At 43.1% G+C, this 19,811-nt stretch overlaps 1 protein-coding gene across 2 annotated transcripts in view; it reads left to right on the top strand.

Annotated features, from left to right (window-relative positions):
• Nucleotides 1–16,805: 16,805 nt before the first annotated feature.
• Lama4 (laminin subunit alpha 4) overlaps nucleotides 16,806–19,811 on the top strand; it is a 148,957-nt gene continuing 145,951 nt past the window's right edge. For both annotated transcript variants that reach the window (XM_036169087.1, XM_036169086.1), the window contains exon 1: nucleotides 16,806–17,415. In XM_036169087.1, the coding sequence (XP_036024980.1) occupies nucleotides 17,218–17,415 (198 nt within the window). In that variant the 5' untranslated portion in view covers nucleotides 16,806–17,217. The remainder of the gene's footprint in view (nucleotides 17,416–19,811) is intronic.

The raw sequence follows: 19,811 nt of genomic DNA, 5'->3' as shown, positions 1-19,811 counted from the left end.
GAAGCCAATGCGCCTATGAATGGTACAGAAAAAAAGAGGAAAGCAAGCTTGAGTCTAAAGAAAGCAAGAGTCAGTGTCCCCCATGAGAGTGAGGACAGTGAAGAGAGAACACAGCCCATAAGACTGGGCAGGTCCAGAGTACATACTCCATCTTAGAGATGGGGAGACCATAAAAGCCGTTTAACCAACCCCCAGCATCACGGTAAGGTCCAGAGTACATTCTCCATCTTAGAGATGGGGAGACCATAAAAACCATTCAACCAACCCCCAGCGTCACACAAGATGCTGTCAAAGAATTTGTCACAAAGATGTTTGTCAGTGACAGTTCAGGACAACGGCTTCTAAAATCACACAGAAACACTTTTAAATGGGTCAAGAAGCAGACTGCCAAGTGTTTATGAGAGATCTCCTAAGGGTCAAAGCTAAGACTGGGAGGCTGTAACTTGTTAATCAACAAGAAAAAAAATTGGAGCTTGGGAAATCAGCAACAAAATGAGAGGCCAGCTGTCATACTGGTGACCCACAGTTGGCCTTGGGCTGACTGACTCAAATGAGAAACAGGTCACAGAGTTACTTCACTTTCTTCCAAAGAATCATGGTTAGCTGGTGTTACCATTGTGTAACCGGATAGAGGTACTGCTCCAATTGTAAAAGCAGCATACACTGCCGTAATAAAACATGGAATAAAATGTCCACTGGCCAGTATTCATGAGAGCCAAGAGATGGAGCCCATTTAGATGCTTATCAACAGATGGAAGGATAAACAAAATGTGATAAATACAAGTCAAGTGTACACACACACACACACACACACACACACACACACACGAGACTGAGTTAGCTGTAAAGAAGAATGAAATTATGTCCTTTGCAGGACAAGTAGATAGCACGGGGGATCCTCATGTCTGCTGATTTGAATGAGAATACCCTCTCTGTGCTCATATGTTTGCATACTTTGGGAATGATTAAGAGGTATGGCCCTGGTGAAGTAGGTGGGTACTTGTTAGAGGAGGTGTGTTGCTGAGGGTGGGCTGAGAGGCCCAGTCTCCCTCTCCCTCTCCCTCTCCCTCTCCCTCTCCCTCTCCCTCTCCCTCTCCCTCTCTCTCTCTCTCTCTCTCTCTGCCTGCTGCCTATGCATCAGTAAATAAAGCTCTTAGATACTTCTCCAGTACCATGCCTACCCAATTGCCACCACACTCCCTGCCATAATGATAAAACCACAAGCGAGTGTGATAGCTAAAGAAGCTCCACTTTAGGCCAGGCGTCCCTCTTGGTACCACCAGCCATTTGTCTCCGACTCCAGTCCCTGGAAGATAAGTTCCCAGTTACCCTGGTTCCCCCTTAAAAAATTCTTTCCTCAAGCCCCTTCTGGTGGCAATCTCAAATTGCTCAGTGATTACATTGAGTCTATGGTCTTTCCCCAGGGAAAATTTGGAATATTTGGAAGCTCCAGCAAGATCTCTGTGAGACCCCAGACTCAAGGCCAGGGGTCTGGGAAAGGCCCCAGAAGAAGCAGGTCTAAGATGGACTTGACAGGCCCCAAGGAGCCAGGCTACAAGGTTGCCACAAATTAAAGTTGCTGGTAGGGGATAAGGCCCCAGAGGGAACAAGTCCAAAGTGGACTTGAAAGGCCCAGGGAAGTCCAGACTGCAATCACCCCAAATTTGCAAATTAAAAAGCAAAATAAAAGTAATAATTGCTGGCCAATGTGCTTGGACTGATCTATGAGTTGTTCTGTTCTGTTTTGGAGACAAAAGGCGAGATCTGATGAGATTCTAGACCCAGTCTCCGGGGCAGAAGGGACGCCCTACTGTCCTTTGGGTTTTGGTGTATGAATGAAGGTGGCCACCATAATGTCTGAGTTTGTCTGTCCCTCCCCACCCCATTGTGTTTTTGTACTGTCTTTTTCTATTGTTCTCTGTTGTCAGTTGGATTGGTGTTTTCAAGCTTTGTTGTAGAGATGCAGCCGCACGCTACATTTACAGGACTTTAGAGAGGCAGACTGCTTGGGCTGCCTCTATGTCAGCTCCACCCTGGAGTTTGCTCCTAGCTTGCTCTGTGTCTGTCCCTCTCATTGGCTCACTGAAGCCTGCTGGTTAAGTCCCACGTGTACCATCAAACACTTCTCTATGTCTACCTGTTTGCAATTCTTTTCCCTCCCTCCACTTCTGAAGGATGCCTTTTTCCTACTTGCTCTATCTCCCAGCTGGCTCCTGTCTCTGAACGTGGAGCTCTGCCTGTGGCCACTCCCCTGCCACTGGGCTGGGGTGATGAGGGCACCCCTGGTAGGCAACCCTGGTGGGCAGTAAGTCCCCTGTTCCACTGCTGGCTGCTCCCTGCCCTGCTGACCTGCACCTAGAATTTCTTATCCCTAAGCCTTCTTTGTACTCTGTTTGCTCTGGTCTCTCCCTCTGATCCAGAGTTTGGTTTTGCAGGGATTAGATATCTTTTGGATATAGATAATATTGTACTTTAAAAGCTGGTTCTGGAGTTGGCGTATGGTCTCCCTCTTCTGACCCAAGCATGGTTGTTTAAAAATTTCCTCCAAAAATCTCTGTACTAGATCAGAAGACCATCTGACTCTAGAACAAAGAAAGAAAAACAATACAGCCCAAGAAAGGACACTGTGCTTTAGAACAGCTAAAATACAAATGTTCAGTACCTTAAGATTTGTAAGCTTATTGGATACCATTAAAAATCCATAAAACAAAAATCCATAAAGAAAGCAAAAACGTGATGCCAGCATTTTCTGAGTTCCCATAGATGTCTGATTTTTATAGGTTACAGATACTTATATTATTCTGCAACTTAATGACTATAAGAAAAATATTTATTAAGCTTTTCAGGTTGTCTGCCTCAATCTTTAGACACACTGGTTCTAAAATAAAACTCTCTGTCTAAAATCTCTCAGTAATAACTCTGAATATGCCTGCTTAAAATAATGCAAGCAGGACTTGTTAAAAAAAAATTGATATTCCTTCAAAAAAGGAGACAGGTAAGGTCTTTGGATCTTCACCCAAGCATCAGCTCACTATTCTCAGCTGGTTATATGTAATTAGGCCCTAACTGCAAGAGGCCTCAAGGTCTCCTGGAAAAACTAGGATATACAAGCAAAAGAAGAAGGAGAAGAAGAAGAAGAAGGAAGAGGAAGAAGAGGAGGAGGAGGAGGAGGAAAGAAGAAGAAGAAGAAGAAGAAGAAGAAGAAGAAGAAGAAGAAGAAGAAGAAAAGGAAGGAAGAAAAGGAAAAAAGAGAAAGAAAGAAAGAAAGAAAGAAAGAAAGAAAGAAAGGAAGAAAGAAAGAAAGAAAGAAAGAGAAAGAGAAGAAGAAGGAAGAGGAGGAGGAAGGAGGAAGAAGAGGAGGAAGATGGGGGAAGGATGGGGGTCCACCTATGCAGCAATAGAAGAGCTGTTATATATACAGGGTCAAGGCTCCAATTGTCTTTGCTAACTTTGTTAAGATTCAGCTATTTGGATAATAGAAATTCTAACCACTGGACAAAACCTGTCTCATGCCTTGACTACTGCCTGGACACTGCTCAGATTGTGGACCGAGTCACTGGAGAACTGACTGTCCCTCTTTGCCTCGTAAGGTAGACCAGTCTCTCAAGTTCCTCATACCCAAAAAAAGTCCCTCGAATCTTCTGGGTCTGGCAGCTGAAGACTAAGCTGCCCTACAGGGCAATGGAAGACTTCATGCTGTCCTGAGTGACTGCCGGTGGAAGACCAACGACACCTGTCCCTAAGATCATCATGGAGGGGCCTAGGGTAACTGTCAGAGTAAGTCTCTGTCATTTTAATTAGTACAAAAGCCATTTGGGTTACACTTTCTACTTAAATTTATCCTTCTCAGGTCTCTGAAGATGTTGATGGCTAACTGTGCCAATAATTGTTCTCATTAATCAATCACCTATGTCTCATTGTAAATAATTAGATAAAAAATAAAATGTATAAAAGTTATGAGGGTCTAGGAAAATTATTTAGGAAGCAAGCTGCAAAGGTCTAAAAATATAAAAACTTAAATAAGTTATGAGGGTCTAGAAAAGTAAATCAAGTTATATAAATATAAGTTATAAAATCTAAAAGAATGATTCAAGATAAATATAAAAAACAACTTAAAATGTTTCATATTTCTTTCCCTCTTGCTATGCCATTGTTATAGTTAAGGCTAAAAGGTCAGAGTTTTGACATCAATCGAGTTAAGATTTTCCCCTAAACTCCCTAACTTTACCTTCTGGTTCCAGTCTATACTTTTCCCAGCAGATTTACAATCAACTGAGACAGGAAAGTACTCCAAACACAGCAGCCTCAGGTGGTCCTTCAACACTAGCAAGCCCTGAACTTGCTAAAAACTGATGTAAACCAGATGTTCCAACATTTCCTACCTGCTTGAGCACCAGCTTCAGACCGGCCTTCAGACTGCTCTAAAGATAGCTGGACTTCATTAGTCTCAGATGGTCCAACGGGATACAGACAGCAAACTAGATGTGCCTGCCCCCTCCAGGCCTTTGACCAGCAGTCTAGCCTTCCTGGGCCTGACAACAACATCCTGTTTAAGCTGAGAAGCAGTTACAGAAGAGACTACATCACCCCTTATCATTAACAAAAGGCTTGAATGATAGGTCCAAAGGAAACTAGTTCTTCTCTACCAAAGCAGCCATTTCCCCATCGCTGTCTGTCTAAAGTGCCTGTTAGCATACTGAAGCTCATGCTGGCCTCCAGGACTCCTTCAGTATTTCTAATACCTATTAAAATCAGAGAGTTACAAAAAAGGTTACTCAGGATGGGGGCTGGGATCTGATGTAATGGCTTTCTTCACAGTTAATAAATCTTACCTGGGTAAGCAAGTGTTTATTTTCTCTATCTTGCAGCTTTGTGCATCCTAACACTCACTTGTAAATGTCAATGTCAAACACTATAGATACAAAGATTCTAAAAATTAAACTCCGCACTCATTCTCCTAGAACCAGTGGGGAGTATAATGGACTAAAATCCCCTCCTTCTATTACTTCAGGATGTTACCATAGGTCCCTGGGTCATAAACTGGCTGTGTGTGTGTGTGTGTGTGTGTGTGTGTGTGTGTGTGTGTGTGTGTGCGCGCGCGCGCGCGCGCGCGCGCGCATTCAACACAATTAAGATATCACCCTTTAATCCTACATAAGTGTAAATCAATGATTTGATTCATGATCTTGAGCCAGTGGGGAGTGTCCTGGCATCCATCTTGGTACCCACTAGCCATTTGTCTATGATTCCAGTCCCTGGTAGATAAGTTCCCAGTTACCTTGACTCAGTGATCCCCTCCCCAAAATGTATAGCTGTGACTATCTGCTTGTTATGATATGACTAATTGCTTTCTTGCTTCTGTAACTTACTCACACAGATACCCAAAGATTGTTTTGAGTTGCCCTAATCACTTAACTTGGTAGAACAGGACAGTCTTTACTCACTTGCATCTATACTGAAGATCTTCTTGTGGTTTTCCCTTTTAAAAATTTTTCCCTCAACCCCCTTCCCATGGCAATCTCAAATTTGGCTCAGTGATTATTCATCCTGCTAGCAGCTAATCAATAAATCTTTTAATTACAATTGGATTAAATTTATGGTCTTTTCCCAGGGATCAAAAACTCCCTAACACAAGCCCTTAAATATATGGCCTCCTTTATAAGTTGCCTTGACCATGGTGTCTCTTGACAGCAACAGAACATTGACGATGACACCATATTAATCAAAATAAGTCAGAGTCAGGGAGACAAACATCACAGTATCTTCTCTCAGATGCAGAAGCCACATTTATATGAATATTAAAGAAAACTATGTGGGGGAATGAAGAAGTCTAAAGGGATGGGGAAAGAACAAGACGACAAAATCCATGTGTTCCATTTAATACTCAGAACCTAGATGTAAATATGCACGTATATACGGACACACATGAATGAATACATCATACACATGAAGTGAAAGCAGAGAAAGAACTTTTAGGGAGAAGTGAGCAAACTCTCACTTCTCACAGAAGTGGGATGATAAAGGGGGAACTAAGAAGGGTATTGGGGTGAACAGGAGCAAAATACAGTGAATGCATGTACAAAACCATCATGAAGAAATTTGTTTTAAAAACATTTCTGCTGGTTTTCAGAGTCCCTCGGTTGGACTCCGACCTACCAACTTTGAGTATATGTGGCTAGCAGATCAGCCCTACATGAAGGCAGTTGATGATTACAGCTAATGTTCTGGAAGCCATTTCTGGAACAGATGTTTGACCACACTGCCACCCTCATTCCAGGGGCTTTCTGGGCATGCACATGGGATCACGCCTTCTTTGTGGTGATATTTTTTGTTTGTACTCTAACAAATAAAATTTGCCTGAAGATCAGAGGACAGAGCAGCCACTAGATTAAACATAGAGGCCAGGCAGTGGTGGCACACACCTTTAATCCTAGCACTCGGGAGGCACAGATCTGTCTGGATCTCTGTAAGTTCAAAGCCACCCTGGACTATACGAGATTAATTCAGTATAAAAGAGAAACAGAGCCAGACAGTGGTGACACACATCTTTAATCCCAGTACTTGGGAATCACAGGCTTTAATCCAAGCACTAGGAAGGTTGAGACAGGAAGTGATATGGCTGGGCAGAGAAAGGAATATAAGGCAGGAGGAGACAGAAGTTCGGTGCCCTTTCGGCTGCAGACTCGGAGGCATTCAGTCTGAGGATTTGTGGAGACAGGCTCTTCCCTTTTTGGCTGAGGAGTTGGCGAGGTGAGAAATAGCTGTGGCTTGTTTCCTCTGATCTTTCAGCATTTACCATAATATCTGGCTCTGGGTTTTTATTAGAAGACCAATTAGGACTTGTGCAGCACTTCTTGAGCGAGCTGGCTTCTCTGAGCCTGTTGCCGACATCCAGCCATAATGTAATGGAAAGGACAAGTAGGCGGTCGAATCATGGCATATTGTATTGTCCACTATTCCCAGACAAGATCGGAAGCAACTGTTTGAGCTATCTTAAAGGGTGGGGGTGGTGAGACAGAAGGAAAAGCCAGTGTTACAATTTGAGTATGGTTGCCTTGTGTTTCAGTGTTCCTGGGTTTTTAAAATCTTTTTCTTTTTACAATGTATCCTCATGATTATGTCCCACATAGATCAGAGTTCCCTGTGTCCTACTTTGGCCAGCCATGTGTGGTATTCAATGCTACTTAACAGTCTGGGTTTCATAGCTTCTTCACAAGGGAAAAAAAATCTATGAAAGACTTAGTCTGAGTAGTCGAAAACATCAACTCTGAGCTGCCACAGAATCCACAGCTAAAGCTACAGAAATACTGACCCTTTGTGTGCTACACACAAGCAGGTCCTCCTCTACACCACCGCCACACTTGTGACTCCTCTTGGCAATGGCCATGGGGGACATCATATACATTTTGTTCAAGTGCAACTTCTTACCGTTCCTGGTCAATTGGTGTGGCTCTTCACAAACAGCAGGAGAAAGTTGCCTCACGGCTGATAAAAGGAGGCAGAATGGAGGAAATAACCTTCAGCTTCGCTAAAATAGTCTAACTAGATGTCTTTGGAAGAGCCCTGTTCTTAAGAGCAGTTCCCCTGCTCTGGCAGTAGTCCTGACTTCCTCCAACGGTGTCCCGTGCAGCTTGTCTGGTCTTTCTCCATCTCTGGCCTTTCAAGAGTTGATGGCCTGTTGTCCTAGGAAGCAGGCACCACCGAGCCAGGGACAGGCTGTAAAACAGAGTGGTGAACTGGGGACAGGAGACATTTGCAAATTCTTTTCCTTTTGTGGTCTCACACAGCATTACTTCTTTTCTGGCCTGCAGCTCTGACTCTGGCAGACTTTGGAAGTTATAATTCATAATTCCAAAGTTGATTTGTTGCCCAAACTATCTACGGGCTTTCCTTGGGCACCTAAAATATGGGTCCAGGCATACATGACCAGAGCCTCAGTGTAATTACTCTGGTGGGGAAGGCTATGGGGTAGTCCTTGATGTGTTACTTTCCAAACCATCTGCTCCTGGCATGGCCATAAAAGTACACCTGGGAATCAGTTCTTTCCTAGAATATTGAAGCTTGGATGCTGAGTGGGGCCCCAGGCTCATCTTGTTCCGCTTATCATGTTGTAAAAGAGGAAAATGAAGACCAGGTTTCTTAAGAGACTAGCTCAAGGCTGTGCCAGTGGGGAAGCAGTTTTGAGATATGAACTCCAGTCCCTGGTCCCTGTGATGTACCTCAGGCCCTTGATGGAGCAGTAATCACCTCTCATATTAACCTCACACAGGAAATTACTTTGAATCTGTTCAAGAGGCTAGCCAGCTGAATTAAGCACAGAAGTGTCCCAGACCTGTTTCTATTAGTTGTCTAAAAGCAATGATTTCTTAAAGGTCCTTGGTGCATCCCACAGTCCCTCCAAGTATCGCTTTTCTTTAAGAATGAGCCCTGGCAAGTTCGGTCCTGAAACTCTCCATTCATAAACAGAGAAGCCAAGCAAGCAGTCCCCTTTCCTCACCTCGGTCACTTACAGGTGAAGCACTTCTCTCCCATGTCAGCACTGGCCTCCTGCCATTGGTATTTTTGTTTTCTAAGACATATTAATTTCATAATGGTAACAGATAGGTTCTTTAATAAATAGATTGGAATCTGGAACATTTCTCTCTCTTCATTGGTCTTGAAAAGTTAAAAACACCAAAAATTGATGACGTCAGAAAAAGCGTGATGGAAATGACAGTATGCTCTCTCTTGTTCTCTTTCCCTGACCCACCCCCCCCCCCCTCTCTCTCTCCTTCCCACTCTGTAATCAGGTTGGATGGTAATGCTCACTTCAGGAACTTGTTGGAAGAAGCATTTGAGACCACGCAAGTGGCAGCATTCTGTATACTCAAAATAATGAAAGGGTAAAGCCAGTGTATCATGCTAAAGTTGTAAAACTTCTAATGAATTAGACTCTGAACCTGAGTGACTGGGAATTCCTGATAAGACATTCTCCCCTAAACCGTGGTCTACTCTCCTAGAAAATTCTATTCATTTCTAGGGAATTTTCCTGTTTCTGAGTCTATTCATGGAAATTTAGATATAAAAAGAAGTTGGGTAGGGAGAAATTCACACTAAAACCACTTCGGATGGAAAGAACTAAATAATTAAGGCAGAGTTGGAATTTAATTATTTAGATAGTTCTAAGAATTAAAATAGGACCTATTGTTGAGGAGTATGGTAGGCAGAGATGGGGAGAATTGTGCAGGAGTTGGGGGAGAAGAAAACATGACCAGCATGTAATATTTTAAGAAGAAAAAGAGTAGGGGAAAAAAATCAACAGATGCGACTTATTAACAAGGGCTCAATATTGTCTTAGGTTCCTAAAAAAAACCATAGCCATGTCATAGCCTAATTAGAAGCCTCCATAAGAAATGTTAATTATATTAACCATGCTAACAATATAGATCATTGATAAGATGCAAATTCTGGATAGTAAAGTGACTAGGAAACCAAAGAACATTGCACCATGTTATAAATAATTGCCAGTTCTCTTAATTGTATAGTCACCATCAGCCTACCTGTCTTCTAATTCCTCCAAAGCATATTAGACATCCACAACAGTAGTAATATTAGTACTATCAGTAATAGTAATATTGCACAACTAAAGTTTATAGATGTTCACTCGATGTCAGGCCTCATTCTGAACATTCATGTGTATAATTTTGTTTGATTCTCACACAAAGTATATGAGACAAGTAGAATCTACTTTTCAGAGAGTCATCCATGCAGACCTTTTAGGGTCTGAAGTCTTTAACAGTAGATGTGGCCGATAACAACTTCTCAGGATCATTCGGTCACTAAGTAGGAGAAATAAGGACAGTCTCTGAAGCCAAAGGCTGCATTTAACATCAGTATCTAATTTCTACAGCCTCTTGAACTTAGAGAAAAATCAGTATTTCCAGAAAACCACCTCTTCCCAGTTCTTACTCACTCAGCACAGTAACTTTCCGGCTGCCCTTACTGCTAATTAAGATCTTTAGAGTTGCTGAGAACAGAAAAACTAACTTAACTGGTGGTAAAGCATACTTCTTGGTCTGTGAAATTGGAAAGTTCAGATTCTAAAGATAAGTTGCATCTTCTAGAATCCATTTCCTTCCTTCCCTTCCTCTCTTCTTCTGTGGGATTAGTTCCTCATACAGCTTCTTCCCCTTTAGGCTATCAACTAAGGCAAGATCCCAATAGAAAGAAAATTCTACATCATACATTATGGACGTATGTTCTTTTTTAAACAACTCTTTTTTTGCTTTTTGTTGTTGTTGTTGTTGTTGTTGTTTTGTTTTGTTTGTTTTTTCGAGACAGGGTTTCTCTGTGTAGCTTTGAGCCTTTCCTGGAACTCACTCTGTAGCCCAGGCTGGCCTCGAACTCACAGAGATCCTCCTGCCTCTGCCTCCCAAATGCTGGGATTAAAGGCATGTGCCACCACCACCCAGCTAAACAACTCTTTTTAATGTAAGGAACATTGTAAGAATATGATCAAAGGGCGTTATAGACACACATGTTTATGTCATAATGAAATGTACTAAATGTAAGGCGTAATCTAACCACAAAGTTTTGTTATTTAGTTGTTCTCTCTCTGTCTCTTTCTTTCCCTCCCTCTTTTTCTCCCTTCCTCTCTCTCACCTTCCTGAAGGTCGTCTAATTCTTAATTATACCACCCCAGGAGCTCCTATTTTTTCCTGATCTTGTTACCTGGCTGACTGGTTTCAATGCCACTAATTCTCTGTTTGGCACATTATCAGGAACATCAGTCATTTGCCATTATCACCGATGAAGTAATTATCTTGTTAGGTCAAAAAGGGTGAGCACAGGGCAGGCAAAGCAATACTTCCTCTTAGGACCATTCTCCATCACCTGTGCTCTCCACCTAGTAAGCGCATCTTGTGTCTGGATGTCCACATTGACTATATTACTCTCAAATGCTTTCTGAGGATCCCCTGTTTGTGGGTACAGTCCCTCAAGGCTTTCAGAAATGTATGAACAGAAAGGGGTTCTCAGCCTACTAACTGTCTCTCTATCTGATCCCCAGGGGGACCCGTTCCTCACAAAAGGCACATTTGAGCACAGCAGGCTCTCTCTTCACATTAACATATTGGAATCACACTGACACTGTGTGTGTGTGTGTGTGTGTGTGTGTGTGTGTGTGTGTGTGTGTGTGTTAAAGACCTTAAGATAGTAGAAACAGACTAATCTATTTTTGTAAAATCTGTAGATGCAGTACACAAAAAGATCATACATAAAATATATAATGGAGACTATAAAACATAAAAATACATAAAATACATCAATGTAGATGTGATAAAAGCTTGACGACAGGATCAACAAAACACTTTCAGTGCAGTTATTACCCAAATGTAGTATTTTCTGTTGGTTATGTCCTCCTTTTTGGTTGTCTGTAATTTTCTGTTGTGCGGAATTATTTTGCCTGGTACATTTGAATTCCTCCAAGTGCAAACAGGACTGTGTCCTTAGGACTGTGTTGTTTCCCAGATTTAAATTTCTTTGCCTGTAAAGATGACAACAATGGTCCACATGAGCTCAGTCAGAGAATAGCATTCCTGCTTCCCCTCTGTGAAGCTCCACCTGGTGCTTGGTGGCAGGATCAGGTGTCTCTGTTTCTGCTAATGTCCTGGTTGTCTCCTTTATGGGTGACCAGTTAAAGTCCAGGTGACCCGTGGGTTAGGATGGCATGTGCTGGGAGACAGAGAAGCCCTTTAAATGTTGCTCTTCCCCCATCTAGCTTTCAGGAGATTTTGTTCAGTAGGTAAGTATCATGCATGAATAGCTCTCCATTTCCCATCTTTGCATCTGGAAGGAACTGCTGTTACATATGAGTCACTGACTTCAGAAACAGAGGTTCAAAGGCCATGTAGACCAGCTGTTCTCAACTTGTGATCCCACAAGTAGTCACATATTTAATATCCTAAATATCATATATCTACATTACAAATCATAAGACTAGCAAAATTACAGTTATGAAGTAGCAACGAAATAATTTTATGTCTGGGGGTCACCACAACATAAGGAACTGTACTGAAAGGTCGCAGTGTTAGGAAGGTTGAGAACCACTGATTTAGACAATCACTTGGCTTCCTCGCCCTCCTGAGACAGTGTCTCTGTTCTCCCGCAGTTCTCCATTCCTGCACCATTGCTTTCTCCCCATCAGTTAAGAACAGAGTTGCCTTTTTCTAGATCATTCTCCATAGCTTCTAGATGCATCTCAGTAAGAGCCTGCGGTAGTTTGAATAAGAATGGTACCCACAGACTCATGTCTTTGAATGCTTAGGGAGTGGCATTAGAATGTGTGGCATGGAGGAAGTGTGCCACTGTGGTGAGCTTTGAGGTTTCAGAAGCCCAAGATAGAGGCCCAGGGTCACTCTCTCTTCCTGCTGCCTGCCAATCAAGATGTAGAACTCTCAGCTACCTCTCCAGCACCATCTCCACCTGCACACTGCCATGCTTCTCACCATGATGATAACTATAGGCCAGCCCCAGTTAAATGTTTTTCTTTATAAGGGTTGTTATGGTTGTGGTGGGCGTCTCTTCACAGCAAGAGTAACCTTAAGACAGAGCCTGTTCAATTAATTTTATCAGTAGCCCACCTTCATTTCCACTATGGTTAATCACTTGACATTTCTTATAGCGTGTACTTATATCTGCTTCAGCTGGTGTTTGGCTCCTTGGCAGTTAAGATGATGTTTTGACCATTTACCCTGATTATCTAAACTTGGTCTAAAGAGGTACTCAATAAATGATGATAAATGAGTGGGAAATGGATGGATGATGAAGAACGGAGGTAATAAGTGCTCAAATCAAAAAGAAGCCTGGATAGAAAAAGGATTGAATTCAACATAGCATACTGATCACATCCTGGGAAAAAAAGCCTGGGAGACCCAGTGAATGGAGGAGCAGCCCTTAAAAGTCCTCCTCCAATTCCTAGCTCTCTCGCTGCTTGGTTCTGCTCACATACTCTGAACTTTCATCACAGTTATCCATGAAGGAAGATCTTGTGTGGGGAAATGGGAGCGTTCCTAGAAAAAAAGAGACAGTTCTATTCGTATGCTTTGTGTTCCTACCACAGAATTAATGATCCGTTAGAGACTTTACAGGGTGGGGGGACAGCCAGCTCTCACTCCATTCTCTGACCGATATCACCATGAAGTTATTGTCACTAGTACACAGTTCCCACAACAATCCCCCATCTAGTTATGCCAAGATTAGCACCTACAAATCCAAAATAGCAGCTGACACTACTTTCTATTTGCAGCAGGGCACATGGGACGTGTTAGCAACACGCTGGTGAGCTCACTGGATGCTGAGGACGGGGCCCCACAGCAAAGCTCAGCAGAGGCAGGCAGCCTTGATCTTTATCTGCAGATAACTCCGCAGGTTCTTATAAGGGAATTCCAGAACTTTCTTTCGATAGAGCCTCAAAACCAGCAGGTCTGCTGCTGCCAAAACTAAAAATAGCTCGGTCTAGTCATGGGAAGGCAGTTGATCTGGAAGGTGGAAAGCACAGGGCTCTCAATGAACACTAACTGATTTGGAGTCCTTGGGCAAGCCACTTAGCCTCTGAGCCTCTCCTAAAGTCCATGCTGATCTTGGGGAAGGGAGGCACCACCCACCCAGACACCCAGGAAAAAAGAGTAGGATCCTGAAGACACTTAGTAAGCCCACCTCCACAATACTAGGAACGGAAGAAAGACAAAGTAGGCACACACTGGAAATGTTCCATAATTTTACTTTTAGTAGAAAAAGAAAGCCACCAATATTCAGGCTTTTCGAGGTCTGAGTGACCCTGTGGTGAGGTGGGGGTGACCTTTACTCTAATGCCTTCTAGCTTGCTGTGACACACTCCTCTAGACTCTCGCTCCCTGAATGCCCTACTGGGATCCGTGACATCCCCCAGTCAACAGCTGGGACAGGGGCGGGCTGGAAAGGGAAATGGCTGATCTCAGAATAAACAGGCTACTTTTCTTCTTTAGAAAGTGTCTTTCTAGTCTTCTTCTTTTTTTAAAATAATTTATTCTTATTTTGTGTGCATTGGTGTTTTGACTACATGTCTGTCTGTGTAAGGGTGCCAGATCCTCTGGAACCGGAGTTATAGACAGTTGTGAGCTGCCATGTGGGTGCTGGGAATTGAACCCGGGTCCTCTGGAAGAGCAAACAGTGCTCTTGACCTCTGAGTCATCTCTCCAGCCCATCTATTCTTTTTTAAGCTCCAAGATATTGCATAATTAAATTGTCTTTACTAAGCACGGACTTTATATATGTCAGTGCATATTAATTTTTGTTTACATTATTTTCTACCACTAATAACTCAGTGAAAGAAGCATCATTATTCCCATTTTACAGGTGATAAAACTGGCATTAGGAAAGAATAAGCTTTGTGTCAAGCTCTTAGAACTACTATAAACAGGCCTAAGAAATCTTAAATCTCATACAAAAACCTATAGGTGTGTGTGTGTGTGTGTGTATGTATGTGTGTGTATATATATGTATATATGTGTATGTATGTATATGTATATATATATGTATGTATATATATATATAATCTTATCATTTGCCAAAGAAGCAGTAATAGATAAAATAAAAAATAAAAGCATATAGTTAATGAAAAAAGAAGTTCATAGGTCCCAGATAAATACACCCCAATTCCCACTGCCGAGCTTTATAGAGCATATGTACTGACTGCAGAGCAGGGACAAGAGGTCCCAGGTTCAATAACACGTGTAGAACTAGCTGATGGCTAAGGAAAGTAGATCTTCTGAAAGCAAATGTGAGCAGTTTGAGTTTGATAAAGCACTCAGTATCTGAAGCCAGAGTGTGCAGATGCATGTGTACATGTGTGGTGAATCATGATAGTATTATTATTTAACGTTATAAAGTTAGAGAGCAGAACAGAAGCACCATTGGTCCTCCCCAGAGTCTGGCCATCCTTCTCTCCCAACATAAATTTCTTAAAGAATCATCCAAACCGAACACAAACTTAATTTAGTAGGTTAACCCATTTCTATGAGAAAAAAAAAAAATAACAATTTAGTTTAACGGTTCCTTGTATTATCATTAAATCTTTAAACAAAGATACTGTGGGATCTATCATATCATAGCATTTTATTATTTAAAATTGAGAACCTTATGGAGACCAAGCACTTATGTGGCCTAAGCTGGAGATATAGAAGGAGTGTTGGTATAGTCTGATGAGTCCAGGAAGTCATTCTAGTGTAGGATGCTGCATCTGGAGGAACCTTCCCTTCTCATCCATGTCCAGAGCTCAGTAGTTTCTTCTTCCCCAGTTCTGTTCCTTGGAGAATATTGCTTTTATAGGCTCCCAAGTCATTTTAGGTCAGGTCACACCATGGGGTTCTGCATCTGCACTCTGAAAACAGTCTGAAAGGTTTGGGGAACACAGAAATTAACATTCAATGGCATGGCTTCGTTACTAGTAGGTTTACCCAAGCTAAGCTATACTACCGGACTATGCCACCATTACCAAATGCACCATTACCAAACATCTGCTTACATAGACAGTCTTCAGTGTGAAATTAAATGATATAACTCAGGCAAACTGTTGGTACATCAAAAGTACTCATGAAGTGACAGAGCCACTTCCTTCTTTATCTTATCTGTTTCAGCGAGTTACAGACCCGAACCAGACCTTTAGGCCAAGGAGGCTTACATTCAAACTTCAATTCAGCTTGCTACCAGCTGGGGGGCCTTGGGCAATCTCCAGTTCTTCTCCCACAACAAGGAAGTAACAGCCTCACTATGCAGGAATGCTGTAGTGTTTACAAATAACATATGGAAAGTAGCTCGCACTTGGAAGTGAAGAATCAGTTCTGTGTATCTTTAGATACAACAACCCATTTTGTGAAATGGGGCTCATAATAATATTCAGAGTTGACTTATTGCATGACTCCGATTCCCATTTCCTAGAAACTGGCCTGGGTATCCTTATATGGTTATTTTTCTCATCTGGTCGTTTTTTTTAAAGCCACTTTGGGGGGCCTTTCCAGAGATACCTAAAGCTCTGACCTGAAGTCCACGGAAACAAGGGCACCTATCAGCTGCGGAAAGTACTAATCCAGGGCATCCCAGCACAGAGGTAGCCTAAGTCCTATGGCAGTCTTGGAAAGGATACATGATTCAGACAGATGTGATAGGCATGAGATTACAGTTAAGAGGAAGAGGTCAGGGCTATGGGCTGTGGGCTGCACATTTGACAGGCACATACACTGCAAGCCTTGTTCTGGGTCCCTCACAAAGCACCTCTTTAGGGAAAAACAAGATGTTCTTTGTAAATAAAAGTTCATGCATTTCAATAATGAAGTCATTTTCTAGCATTGTAGTGAAAGATATTCTCTCCAGCCCTCTGGGTGAGGCCGGGCAGAGGAAGAGGAGTGGCCAGTGAACCTCGATAGAAGAGAGCCACCGGCTATCTCTAGAAAAGAAGAGAACTCGTCCAGAAATGCCGCAGGTCCCTGGGGTCATCTACCTCAGGCTCCCTCCCGCCCCTTGGAATCTTTTTTCCGCCCACTTTCCTGTACACTACTGGGGGCCGCATACAAATCTATATAAATATAGATCAGACATCCGGCGCCTTGGCTACGTAAATAAGGGATGTGGGGAAGCAATCAGCAACGCTGAATATTCACTGAAGTCCTTGGAGGGGCTCCAAACTGCGAGGGGGAGGGGAAGCGGGCGACAAGGAAAGGCCTGACCTCGGGGTCTGAAAGCCAAATTGGAGTGGGAGGGAGGGCCTGGAAGGGGAAGGTGGAAAGGGAGTGGTGAGAATGAGTGTGGGAAGGAAGCCAGAGCCCCGCCGTCCTCGGTCCCAGACGCCAGGGGAAGGAGGTGGCCAGGCGCGCTCGCCCGGCTCATGCCAGTCCCGCTCTGCTGCCTTTTGATGCTCGCGGGGCGCTCCGCTCCATCGGTCCAGAGCCCAAGCCTCAGCAGCAGCGGCGGGAGACGACGTGAGAGGCTGGGTGGGAGTGAAAGGCCAGCAAGAGGGAGACCACGCTGCCTCTCACTCCCTACTTTTAAAAACAACAACAACAAAGTTGTAACTTGGGTTCCTGGATCTAAACACTGCCCGCCCACAGAAGCTAAAACATCAGGCATCGCTGCACCTCTGGGGGTGCCCACCAAGACCCCCAGATCCATCGCTCCAAGAAGGGCCTGTTGAATATCAGCGGAGAGATGGCTTGGAGCACAGCCTGGTGGTGCTCAATCGTGCCTCTGTGGCTCCTCTGGGGTGCTGCCGGCTCCCTCGCGGCGTCCGGGGACGACAATGCGTTTCCTTTTGACATCGAGGGGAGCTCAGTGGTCGACAGGCAAGACCCACCCGAGAGCAGCGACCCCCGCGTGACACTGGACCGCCTGCCGCCTGCTGCCGAGGTAAGGTGACCCCTGCCCTTGCCACCCTGCTCCGCACCTGTGCTTGCCCGCTGGGCCACAATTCCCCCCCATTCCCACCCCCCTCTTTCTGACAACCTAGAGTTTCACCTGGACTAGGTCCACTCCGTGGAAACAGAGTTTTGTTTTGTAAGTTGGATTTGGATGTGAGTTGAAAGTTGAGGCGTTGGAACCTGTCTCTTCCAGCTGATGAAGTGCTAGTACCCTTCATATTTCACGCGGGTCTGTTAGACTCACAGGAGACCGCAGCAGCATGCAGGGGGTGGTTTTTGGTGTGTCCCAAAAGTCAAGTCTTGTCACTTAATGTGTGTTCCCCTCACTGTCTCCCTGTCCCTCTCTGGTGTTTGAACAATGGAGACAATATTGCTAAAAGACCTAACCTTCTACCTCGAACTAAACAAAAGATCTTCCTTCTTCAAGGCGGGGTGGGGTGCTGGGTATGGGGTGCTGGAGGTAGTAGGGTGCTGGGCGTGGGGGTGGGGGTCATCGGCTGTGAAGGAAGCTGTTAGGAAATTTTAGGGCAGATACCTTAAACAGAAATGAACTATTCTAATCCAGAAAATTAAGTCAAGATCTGTTTCCAAAGAAAGCTGATCAGGATATACTATTGATCAAATGCTTAGTCACAGAGCCACTGTTTTTTATATATATATATATATATATATATATATACATTAAGAGACTTTTAAGTTGAGAAACAGCTGGAGTATAGTCATTTGGAGAAGGAGGGTGAGTCTGGAGTAAGTGATTTAAGAGCCCCTGAGCCTAGACAGATAGTAGCATGTCTAGGCCGTAGGAGATGCTAAGTAGGAGGAAAATGAAGTCACCTAAGTTCATGGGAAAGGAAAGAGCAATTGGCCTAACAGCGCGCGCGCGCGCACACACACACACACACACACACACACACACACACACACACACTACTGTATCTATGGCTACAACAATCATACAAAAAAATAACAATGCAGGTTAATAATGGTGTTAAAATCAGTGAAGTCTCAACTGTGGCTCCTAATTCTGCTCATTGGCAATATAATTATAGTTATTAATTGTTGATTACAAATGAAACGCAAGATAGTCCTTCTTAAGTGAAAACTCTACTCATGCTTCTTCAGGGCAGGTAGACAGAAACAGAGTGCTCTGGTCTCTTGTTTTGGTTAAAAAGAAAAGCTCCATGAGAAGGAAGAGGGCTGGCTCCTGGTCACACCCAGACACTGAGGACAGGCCAGACTAGCCAGACTCCATCCATTGATGAGCAGGAAGGCACTGCTTCTCCGCAGTCTTGGAACTAACTTCAGGCAACATTATCTCCACACCTGTTGCTTCCAGCAGGGAAAAAAGCCCTGAATGAAATGCTCGACATAGAGCAGAATTGATATAGCATATAAGACACTCAATTAAACTTGAATTACAGATAAACAATAAATACACCTTTATCGTGTCCCAACTGTAGAAGATACATTTTTTTCATTACTTATCTTAATTCAACCTGTCGAGGCATTCTGTATTTGAATATGTTAAATCTAAAGAGATGATCATATCATACATAGCTATTTTTTCTGTATTTGTATCTCATAATAATTATTTGAATGTTAGGATACCTTGAAGGTGATGTTGAGGCTGCAAGCAATTTCTCATGCATGCATATGTCCAGTGCAATGATAGCAAAGCATTTTAAATGGCAGATTTTCTGACCATGTTTAAACTGCAAGCTTCTTGACTTTACCCAAGTAATAGTTTGCCTAAATTGCAGGCAGAGAAACTTGAGGCCTAGAAAAACCATTGATACTTATTTTATACTTGAAATGGTTACCATAGTAAAGGTAGTACACTGTTTGGCATAGGTATAAGTGGTTTGCACATGCTGAGTTATTACCATAGATGGACTAGGGTTTTTTTTTTAATCCCTTATTTGGTGCTATTTTCTCAGAGGTTTTTATGCTACTAACTTACTTAATGTTTGGTAATATTATATCTGTGTTTGTCAACATATTCCAATCAGAAAGAATGCCCCATAGTCAGTTAAATGTGCAATATTGTCAGGGTCTACTAGGGTCAAAAGACTAGTTGAGGAATTTAGGGGAGAGAAAGATGAGAAAGTCATCCCAGGGAAGCTCACAGAAGACAGGGTAGAATGCTGCTAATTATGTTCCCAAAGGATAGTTTCACATAAAGCCTCCAGTTCGCCTGTGGTCTCAAGACGATCCCAGTGCCCTACCAGCAGGTTTCCCATGCTCTTTATAGTCCATGAGCAGATCTTAAACCAAACACATCCCAGAGACTTAATAACATGGCAGGACTGCTTTACTGGGTTGAGTCAGGAAACGGTATTTACATAAAACAGAATATGGTTACATTAGTCATAGGAGGGGCTCAAA

This window comes from Onychomys torridus, chromosome 19 (assembly GCF_903995425.1).
Source record: "Onychomys torridus chromosome 19, mOncTor1.1, whole genome shotgun sequence".
Lineage (NCBI taxonomy): Eukaryota > Metazoa > Chordata > Mammalia > Rodentia > Cricetidae > Onychomys > Onychomys torridus.
This window is presented reverse-complemented; position numbering and strand designations above follow the sequence as displayed.